Source organism: Rhipicephalus microplus, chromosome 5 (assembly GCF_043290135.1).
Source record: "Rhipicephalus microplus isolate Deutch F79 chromosome 5, USDA_Rmic, whole genome shotgun sequence".
NCBI classification, from domain to species: Eukaryota; Metazoa; Arthropoda; class Arachnida; order Ixodida; family Ixodidae; genus Rhipicephalus; species Rhipicephalus microplus.
In genome coordinates, this window is record NC_134704.1 from 152,686,033 (window position 1) to 152,697,283 (window position 11,251).

General features: G+C 45.8%; 1 protein-coding gene across 2 annotated transcripts in view; it reads left to right on the forward strand.

Annotated features, from left to right (window-relative positions):
• The window catches only part of LOC119174162 (dystroglycan 1-like), a 51,475-nt gene extending 40,616 nt beyond the window's left edge, over positions 1-10,859 (forward strand). For both annotated transcript variants that reach the window (XM_037424984.2, XM_075896080.1), the window contains exon 4: positions 4,710-10,859. In XM_037424984.2, coding sequence (XP_037280881.2) covers positions 4,710-7,483 — 2,774 coding nt within the window. In that variant the 3' untranslated portion in view covers positions 7,484-10,859. The remainder of the gene's footprint in view (positions 1-4,709) is intronic.
• Positions 10,860-11,251: the final 392 nt, after the last annotated feature.

Consider the following 11,251-nt stretch of genomic DNA (forward strand, 5'->3'; position numbering starts at 1 on the left):
TCACGTCACACGTGAGACATGAGCGCTCTCTGGAAGTTTTCCTACGAAACAAAGTGCATGGCTCTGAGACAGGTGTGTGCCCCCGTATCAGAGGTGATAAGGTGTAGAACGCAAGGCGAGGAGTAGGTGCCACCACCGTGTCGTCTTGGAAATGCGTTGGAAATACATCTTCATGCAAGCGTTGCATGAATGCTACGGTCCTTAGAATTACTTCTGTATGCCTTTTCTAGTAAAAGACGCACATACAGAATATATATGTGTTGCTATGGTGCCTCAGATATGTGCAATAATTGCTCTTTAATTGATAATCGCACAAGTATGAACGCTGAATCTTGAGCAACATTGGTGGGCTCTGCTGATGGGGTCGGCGTTTTGGGTATCATCTGGTGCCGTTCAAAATACACGGTATCAAACAGACCAATGTACAGACAGACCAAAATTTTTGCGTCAAAGGTCCCCGTGAAAGACTATCGTCTTAAAAAAAAAAAAAAAGAGTTGTGCAAGGTTCTGAGGCGCGTGTGACATATTTTCTTTTCCCATGCCATCTGTCCCTGTTTAGCTTCTAGCACTTTCATAGGGACGAGAGAAGAAGGCAACTGCAACGTGCTACAAATCTTTCTAACTCCGCTTGTACCGGATATTTCTTAAAAATAATTGCGGCAGTGAACTCGCGAAGCAGTAAGCTCCTTTAATGAAACCATTTCATGGCTACTTAAGTAAGTGTTGCAGGGTCCCTTTATGTAGACATATTATCCTTAAATCGATTACAATTTTTTAAAGTCAAAAAGCTTGTGTATAGTAAATTTTGAAATGTTACACATTTTACAGGTTATCACTTGGATTGTACCATAAAACACATCCTGAAACTACTCAAAGTTTTTAGACTTCCTTTGAACAAAAAAAAATGACATTTACAGTAAACAGAGGCCTTAATTCAATCAAAAAAATATTGGAAACGTTAGTTACCGTAATTACTTGAATCTAACGTGCATCTTTTTGCTGGTTAAGCGAGTTCATAAATCGAATGCACGTTAGAATCGAGTACGAACAAAAAATTACGGTCAATCTATTGCCATCGGCAAATCCAAAATGGCCGCCCCCTACGTGCGTAGGCATGGCGTGTCCGCCATTTCTGCCTATGTGTTTCCCATGTGCGGCACTTTGTACGTGTGCTGAGGAGTTCGTCATCTAGTAGTGCATTAGCATCGACGGCGTGGAAGGGCCGACTCCAAAAACTTGAGTGCACCACGATGCCGCTTTTAAAAGAAAAGTCATCGCGTGTGCAGAAACGGACGGAAATCGGGCCGCATCGCGGTCGTTCGGAGTTTCCTAAACGCGCGTGTGGGACCGATGGAAACAGAAGCAGAAGATTGTCGACAGCAAAGCTTCACGCAAAGGCTTCAGTGGACCACAGCAGGGTCGGTATCCGCAAATTAAAGAGCTGCTCGGCGAGTATGTGCTTGAACGGCACAGCGGCCCGTGACGACAGAACTGCTCCATGTGCGGGCTATGCAATTAGTCTTAAAAAAAAGTTCTAATGTGGAGCCAGTTTAAAGCGAGCAGGTGCTGGCTAACTAACTTTATGAAGAGGAAAGGCTTTTCCCTCCGAAGGGAAACATGCATATGCGAAAAGTTTTGCGGAGGAGTACGATGAAAAGCTTCACAGTTTTCAGAGGTTCATCCTAAACTTGAGGCGCAACAACAGCTGCCTCTAGGGCAAATCAAGAATGCTGATCAGACGCCTCTTTACTTCGACATGCCTGGCACCACTACCGTCGAGAAGAAGGGGGCGAAGCAAGTTCGCGTGCTGGCATCGGTCCACGGTAAAACTACAGTGACGGCAATGCTCTGTTACACGTCAGATGGGCACAAGCTTCGCCCGTACCTCATATTTAAATGGAAGACGCTCCCGAAAGGAGTCGTTTTTTCGAGTGGTGTGATCGTGCGGGCCAGCGAGAAAAATGAGTGCGCGTTGCAATCGATGTCTTACGTTTTTTTTTTCGTGGTGGAAATCGGGTGTGCGTTATAATCGAGGGCGCGGTAGAAGCGAGTAAATACGGTAGGTCATTGTATGTATATGTATACATTATTCGGATTCAATTTTAAATTATTCCACCAAGATTACTTTTCGCTTCGAATTTGCTTCGAACCTGAAATTTACTATTCGCACCAACCTATTAATTTCGCATAACCTGCACCACTAGTTAGACTCGAAATGTTTTGTATATTGGGTGCATGTTATTTGCAAGCAAATATGTTCAGTGGGAATTCAATTCACGGGCTTGCTGGGACCAAAAGATGACTCATCACCTTCAGATCTTGCTTAATTTCGTGGTCTATAGATGAAATTTCGCTGCAGTAAACTTATGCGATAGCTAGTTTTTTCTAGGCATTCCATAATTAGCCACTTTACATGATGTGTGAATAGCCATTGTATGTGAGCACTGGTAAATACGAAACAGCGCAACTTCAAACGGGCAGTGAACAATCGCAACTTTGCTGCGCATTTCTTTTTGTCTTCAATCACTTCACACTTTTTTGCTTTTGCAAATTAATATACCTTTGGCCATGCAGACGTATTGTGGCTGTATTTTATATAACTTATATGTGCAAGAAATGAATCTCGGCACTTTTTTTTTATGCTGCGGCTACATTACATCAATTCATATTGCGGGAACTATTATGATGGCAGGCAAATTTCCTTCTTGTGTGGATTGCAGTGTCATTTTTGAGAGATATGAAATTAATTAAATCCCACGGGTATTCAGCATGGATACTAAAATATTTTATTGTGGAGAGAACTTGTGTGTGGCTTTCATTTTTTTTGTCGCTCAAATATTTATTCTTAGCATTACTCAACTCAAACGAGGTACTCAGCATGTGAATATGAGTTCTCATCATTATAGTGCTTTCTTATTTATTCTTAGCATTACTCAACTCAAACGAAGTACTCAGCATGTGAACATGAGTTCTCATCATTATAGTGCTTTCTTGTGCATATTGAAACATACTCGAGGTCCAGCCATCTCTCACTGAAAATTTCTTCACACACATCTGCACAATCTTATTATCTCGGGTCCAGGCCCATTTTTGTTTGCACACCGTGTTTCACAAATTCTGTATTGCCATATATGTCTTTGAAATATTTAATGGCCCTTCAGATATTGTGTATATAAGTAATCCAGTCGAATTTCTAGAAAAATCGCAGCTTCATCTGTTACTCAGTTTAGCACAACAATGCTTGTTCTACTTTGTCTCTATATTTAAAGCCAGTTTTCTGTTTCAGTTTCCTTCTAGTGTTTGTATTTCTTTAGTGTTTTTGTGTGATGTTCTTTATGTTGCTATCTTACTTGTTGCTATCTTACTGTCAGCATATCTATTATGTATTCTGCGGCTGGATGTATTCTGATGTTATGTATTCTGCGGCTGGATGACCGCTGGCCTGAAAAACAAGAAGACCCACGCAGTGCCAGGAAGACAAATGCGGGTTCATTCATTCTGTGGCACGTTTTTGAGCTGTACGTCGTGAACCAGAGGGGGGCAGGAAAGAAAAAGAAAAGGTAACACAGCAAGTGCCACCATCTTTTCTGATGGCTACTGTAGAATGAGGCAAGCACTGCAAACTTCATACTCATTACCACTTCCCTTAGTCCTGCTTAGTCCTGCAGCTAGTACTGCCATGGGCATTGCTTATGTTTCGCTCTTGCTGTATTCTGTCTACGTCCACAATGATGGCCAGCGACGGTCAGCGCACACTGCGACTCGGTGTTCTAAGAGCTTCATCATTGTAGTAGATAGTTTTGTCAACATTAAATGTACAACATGAACATTACAGATGCTCCTGGAAGTTAACGCGGCTGCCAGCGATAATGCTGGAATATTCGGCGACACACGTATAAATGCCCACGCGCGTCACCACATTGCGAGTTGGTCAACGGATGATGATCTGTTCTCCGCTATCAGTGCCAGTGTGTTGCTGTAATTCGACTTTCTTTTCACCGGCCACAAGTTCAGCCAAATACTATACAATTTCATTTTACCCTGCCCCGGTGGTCTAGTGGCTAAGGTACTCGTCTGCTGACCTGCAGGTCGCGGGATCGAATCCCAGCTGCGTCTGCTGCATTTCCGATGGAGGTGGAAATGTTGTAGGCCCGTGTGCTCAGATTTGAGTGGTTAAAGAACCCCAGGTGGTTGAAATTTCTGGAGCCCTCCACTACTGCGTCTCTCATAATCATATAGTGGTTTTGGAATGTTAAATTCCACATATCAAACAATTTTATCTTGGACCTACAATCAGCTCCCATCGTCGACGTCACCACCCTCATGACAATGCGAACAAATCAACATCTTTATCCCATGTTGCATTTTTATGTGTTCTGTTTCAAGAATATTTTGCGTTGGAACCTACTTTCAAAAAAGGGCCGTGCAGGAGCTTGAAATTGCTGTTGGTGAAAATGTTCTTGCAAATAACTTTTGCCGATGCATAGAAAACGGAAATCTCAATTAAGTGAGGCTGGGTGGGTTGCTGGCAGGTCAGAATGAAGTGCCTGTGTTTGCTTTGACTTGGTATTTTTATATTTGTGTGCGACTAGTCAACATAGCATGCCAATCATCTCTCTGTACCAGGCCTGTAATAGACTCTATGTGCAGTTTCTTTTCATGTGCTTTTTTTCTTCCGAGGAGTTTATACCTCATAATTTCGTTTGCAGGTGAATCACAGGCCCAGGACGTCTTCTCTGTGGAGGTTCTTGATGAAGAACGAATTGCAACACGAGGTCCTTGCGGGTCAGGTGACCCGATAGCTGTGGCCGTGCTCACAGTCGACGCTGACGCCAACCGTGAATCTCCAGAGGCGCGAGCTCAGCTGCTGTATGGCTTGGCCAAATTTCTCGGCTTTTCTACTAAAGAAATAACCCTCTGCCCAATGGCCCCGGGCGAGCCGGCTTACGATGAGGCGGCCCTTCTGGCTGGAGCAGGCAACAGCCGACAACGGCACACACAGGGCCTTCGACTGCGATGGCGCGTGGGTTGCAGTAGTGATGTGGAAGCAGCTCACGCAGCTGCCTTGGCTCGACTGGAGACTGCAGCGAGAGACAGTACTTTGGCAAAACTCCTTGGGCACTCAATTGTCGGCTGGCATGTATCGAATGTGCAAGCACGACAAACACGAGCCCATGCCAATCATGTTGCTGGCACTCCGCTTTTGCCTGCTGTGCTTCCCACCATAGTCATCAGCAGCAGCAGCAGCATGGAAGCGAGCGAGCAACCCATTGCAACGCCTGAAACACGCATCGTGCCCACAATGGCATCGCCCATGATGGGTGGACATTCTTCCCATGCACACCGGCATCACCATGGCGACCATGTTAGGCATGGGGTCATTGCCCCATCGCCCACGCTCACCATGGTGACCCTGCCTACAGCACTCCCATCTGGGCACACGCCACCATTGCCACCGATTCGGCCAACGCGCACTGTGACTGGCTGGGAGGCGAGTGGTGTTTTGGAGGCAACCCCGACCTTTGGTCCTGGCATTGTGGAGCCCACGAGTCGGCCACCCGAGCCATCGCTAAGCCCGCCTCTTCAACCAACTGTGACCAGAAAGCCTGGTAACTCCCGGCCCATGCTAAACAAACGACTTCAGAAGCTGATTGTAACAGCGGGCAAGGTGTGGAGCTACCAGATCCCGAAAGACGTCTTCCTTGATGCGGAAGATGGTGACACACGCAATTTGAAGCTCATGTTTGTCACCTCAGCAGGCACAGCCATTGAACCACGTTCATGGATCCAGTTTGACCCCGAAAAGCAGACCCTGTCAGCTTTGCCACTCGATGACAACATTGGCAAGTACACATTCATCTTGGAAGCCATGGATGCTGAAGGAGACACTGTGCAGGACATGGTTGAGATCAATGTGTGGCAGCATACTGGTGCACGAGCAGTTCACCATAAGTTCAATACCACTCTTAAACCGAAACGCTGGGAGTACGTCAACAGTCTGGACTGGCAAATTGCTGTCGTGCGCCGGCTCGCAAAGTTTTTTGGGGATCCTGATGAATCCCAAATTACTGTGCTGGCAGCAATGAGCGATCCTTTTTCACTTTCATGGACCAATGATTCGCTGCCCAAGCACCCTTGCCCCCGTGAACAATTGGATACACTCTACGATCGGATGGTTGACAAGGCTGGTGGGCCATCGCCAGCCTTCAAGAAGGCTCTAGGTAATCTCAAACTTCTCTCTGTACGGGTGGAATACTCAGGTGTATGCCAGCTTCCAGCATCTTCCGCACCTCCTCTTGAAAACCAAGCACCCACTAGACGCAACCCCATTGGCCAGATCAATGCCACTGTGGGAGAAATCTTACGTTTCATAATTCCTGATGACACCTTTTATGACTATGAAGATGGTTCCACTCGGTATCTGGCATTGAGCTTCCTTTCTGCTGATGGGGTGCAGCTGCCCCAGACTTCTTGGATACAGTTCAACCCACGGACACAAGAGCTGTATGGCCTGCCCTTGGACGTTGACATTCCGAGGCATGAGTTCCAAATGGTTGCTCAAGACAGTGCTGGTGCGACAGTCACAGATGTCTTCGTTGTGCTAGTACAGCCTCGTGCACAAATGAAGTGGGCGGTTGAGTTCAGCCTACACTTAAAAGAGGACTTCGAAGCGTTCAGCCGCAACATCAGCCGCAAGGTCTTAGTGGCATGGAAGCTGGCACAGTTGTATGGTGATCCTGACCCAAGGTTCATAACAGTAAACACCATCAGCCAAGGTTCAGTTGTGTATGCCTGGACCAATAACACGCTTCGTTATGAACCATGTCCTACAGAAACCATCCTTCAGCTCATGCGACGTCTGGTACATGACAACCAGACTTTGACACAGCGTCTTATAGACGAAATGCGCCCAGAGTTTCATGTACTCAAGGCAGACACTATGCCTCTGGGTCTATGTATGGACAAAGGCCTTCCACCCACCATTGTTGCGGGAGCGGGAACAGCAGCTGCACCCACTGCACCACCTCCTGGAGAAACTATTCCACCAGCTGATGATGATGATGTGTATATAACTACCATAATTCCGGCAGCTGTGATCGCAGCAATGCTTCTGCTAGCTGCCCTCATCGCCTGCCTTCTGTACCGTAAAAAGCGCAAGGGAAAGCTCAGCATGCAAGACAGCAGCACGTTCATCAACAAGGGCATACCCATCATATTTGCTGACGAATTGGAAGACAAGCCGGATCCAGCGAAGCCACCGGTTATAATGAAAGAAGAGCGGCCTCCTCTACCGCCTCCCGAGTACCCACGTGGGGCCACACCTCAAACGGGACGCCGTACCATCACGCCTCGAGGAGCTGATATTGCGGACAGTGCTGCACCTTACCAGCACCCAACGCCGCCCTTTGCCTCGGGACATGCTGACCGGAGGCCCAAGGCTGCTCCCACCTACAGGCAGCCACCGCCATATGTCCCACCTTAGTACTAGACCATCTCTCAAGATGTGACTGAGCCTGAACTGTCCAGCTTCTATTGGACTGAGGCAGAAGTGTGAGACGTGACCACCAGTTCGGTTTATGAGCTTCCCGCACTTGTGAATTTGCTAGAAAAGTGAAGCCAAACACATGGAATATAATTTACTCGCTTGTGCTTGTTGTCGAGTGAAAGATTGCAAGAGTGGCATAGATAGTTGGCCGACATAAGTAAACATTTTCAATCTCAAACTGTGCCGGTAAATGGGAGCTTCGACTTGGTCGCTAACACTCTCAGAGCTGAGCTAAGCTGTGAGTGCACTAGTTGGTTGCAAAAACCCAGCTTGGATGAGGCCAACATGTCACACTAGGAGGGTGCCATTTAGCTGCGCAAAAATTGCAGACGTGCCATCAAAATGGGGAGCAGCACAACTGACAGCTGCGGAAATTTGGTCTTCACTGCATGATATTGCGCCTGGGTCACCTCTTACTGTGAATGGAGTGCAGCACTCAGTAATGTGAAATGGCTGCTGTGTGGAGTGCGCTGCCATTGCTGACGAAAAATGGTGTTCAAAAAGAGTGGCACCCCACGTGTGTCCTTAATTGCGGCATCACTCTTTCTTTGCTTTGGGCCGGCGCACCAAGAGAAATAGGTTCACCACCAATAGAGTCAAGTGCTGAAATGTAGGGAGCGCAGGCAGCTTATCAAGTAAGGCATCTCACAAGTTTCAGCGCAAGCAGTGCGTTGTGGTGGTTTTTCTCAGCAGCTGCCGCAGTCCAAGCTGAGCTGAAACATGGCTTCTTATGCAGGTGTGTCTACTGTGTCAACCGTGCTTTACAGGAAATTGCTTCAGTGAGGAGATAGAAACAAAATTACACTTGCCCGGTTCTGTCCGCTAAGACCCTTTTTCCCGTGTGGTGTTTCTTCTCCCAGATTTCCTTCCACCCTGCGAGACGTGTTGTTCGAAACCACGTTCATCGAACGGGTCATAGGAGCAAGTGGCGCCTTGCAAAGCCTTCAAGTGCATTCTCCTGTGGCCGTTCTCCCCCCTCTGTGCCCTCTTCTACAAAAGCAACAGTGATTTCTTCGAAAAAAAAAAATGACTTGCCACCTGATCAAGGACATGCAGCAGGTGTTCAGTCTATTTTTTCTCTTCTGTGTGCATCGTGTGTCGGCAAGGTGACTGCTCTATACATCGAAGTACTTGCAGTCACTGAGGGGCTTGCGAGTGGTTGGACTCTTCTTGATTTTATTTTTTCTTTGAGAGTGATGTAGGCATTCAACATATGCTGTTCATTCTTGTGTAAGCCCTTCCGAGGAGGCACGCTGTGGGGCTGAAAGCCAACACGCATCACTATTATAGGAGAAGGAGTGATCAAAAGATTTCTTTTATCTAACTTAAACACTGTGTACTTGGTGACAGGTTTATAATTGGCCCTTTTCCTAATGTGCAAGTAAGCTTTTCAGCATAGAACGTTTGCCCAACTGACCGTAACAATACTAATATGAGGACTAAATGTCAGACTGTTTCACCTTAATTTACATGTTGTGGTAGCCCAGCAAGTAAGCGATTGCGGTGCTAAACTCGAGGGTGTGGGTTCAATGGCCAGCAACGGTAGAAGAATTTTGATGGAGGCAAAATGCACTAACACCTGTGTTCTTGAATATAGGTGCACATTAAACAACCTCAGTTTGTTGATTATAATGTGGAGTCCTTCACTACAGTGCTTCATAATCATATCATGGTTTTGGCGCATGAACACTATTGTGCTATTATTGGTCTTCATGCGTCTGTGCTGTCAAGCTAAAAGATAGATGATGTCGCTAAGTTCAAGGTTCAGATTTTAGAAGTGCTGGCTGCAGTTGGTAGTACTTTCTTGCTTATTGTTCCATCATGATTCTTTTGTTTCTTTCTTTATCATTGTAAGGTGAGCCAATTACACAGTTATGCCACCATTAGTTCAGCAGGCAGCCACTGAGAAGCCTTGCTTTAGTGTTATGAAAAGGGCCCATGTGTCTGGATTCGCTCACCCTATTGCGACGTTTGCATGAGGTGACATGGCAGCCTCTTGAATTTTTGCACAAGTTTTTATTGTGCTTCATGCATTGTGTGGACCAGGTGCTGATGCATCAGGGAGTCTAGTTGTGTTCATCGTTAATATATATATTATATATTATGTATACATATATCTTTGTCCTCGATTTGTACATGGGCAGGGCCCTTCATGCTTTTTGTGTCTTACAAGCTTGTGTGGCGCAGTGTAAGCCTACACATTAACCAGACTTTTCTTATGACAGCCTGGAAGCATTTTTTCGCTCAGAGTATCCTAATCCCAGTGATCAGTAGCCATGAGATTTTTGTAAGCTCTTGCCTACAGTGGTTATATAAATATTTTACTTTTATGGGATCGTTATGCATCTTAAAACCTTGGTTTAGATGTTTTTTATTCAGGAATGTCAGTAAGTGCTACCTGTTAACGGTGGACTGGCTGTCACGGTGCAACAGCTAAGTCATTCCTACATTGCAAAATTCATTGTGCTTGGCTGTGAAGGATAAAAATGGGCTGAAATGTCTTGTCCAGTGAAACTTAGTGGGTGGCAACAAACCTGAACAGCTAATTTAGTTCATTGATAACAGTGTCCTTTGCCAGTCATGGTGATGCTTTAAGTCCCCGAACTACAGCCTGCAAAGGGCTTGCACGTGCTGCAGAATTTATCATAGACCTTTGTTTGAAGGCCCGTTATTCTTGGCTGTGCTTGAGCTTCGTGTTCCGTATAACTGTAGTGGATGCGCGGAAGGCTAGGCTATTTTCAAGGTTGATACTTTTCGCTTTTGTATTACATGGCATCTTGCTCAAGTAGCAGGCATTCTGACTACTTGCTTGGGCGATCAGTGCAGTGCTAAAAATTATGTCTAAAAGTGTTCAGTCAAGAATGCAAACCAAGTGCTGTTCATAACCACCTTGTAGCAAAGGGACATAGTTCTTTTCGTGCATTTTGCTGTTTTTTAATTGTGCATGTTGTGGCGTCACTAGACAGTGCTTCCTTAATGTGGTTTAGTTGCTTGTGCATTGGGTTTAGGTTGTGTTCTCCGGTGGGCAGGTTGTCTCATTCACGTATGTGTGGGTAGATGAGGTGAACAGGAATGCATGGGAATGCCTGCTATCAGAAAGCCTGGCAGTACAGAATTGCCAAAGATCAAGCACTGTCTCCTGCCGTGCACTGAATTATTTGTTTCTGCATTGTCGTGCAACATGTGGCTGCCCGTGCTTTGGCAGGCTGGCAACGGGAGCTGCGCAATGGTATGGGCAGCTTACAATCATCCTAAGTCAGTGTAATGTAACTCATATAGAGTTTCATGCCAATAAATGTGTTGACTTTTGAAAGCTGAATTGTCACTGCACTTGTGGCACTGCCACGAGATTGAAAGCTTGTTTCATATGAGTGGTTGCGCTGTCGTGGTGATCGAATGCCACATATTCATTTCGCATGCACCACATATTATGCAACACCTGTGACTGTGCTGCTATGTTCCGTACTACACCAAAGAATTCCCATTCAGAGATATGAAACTTCTATATTTTAGGGATTTTCAACTGTAAATGTTGATGAAATTTTCAGCATATTTCTTTGCACAACGGTACTAATTTCTGCCTCCATCCACACACACATACTTTAATTACATGTCTCATGTACTCGTAACTTTTGAAATGATGACTTTACTAATTCATATACTGTTAGTAGACTGCACATTGTGGGCTTCATGTCTAACACCAAT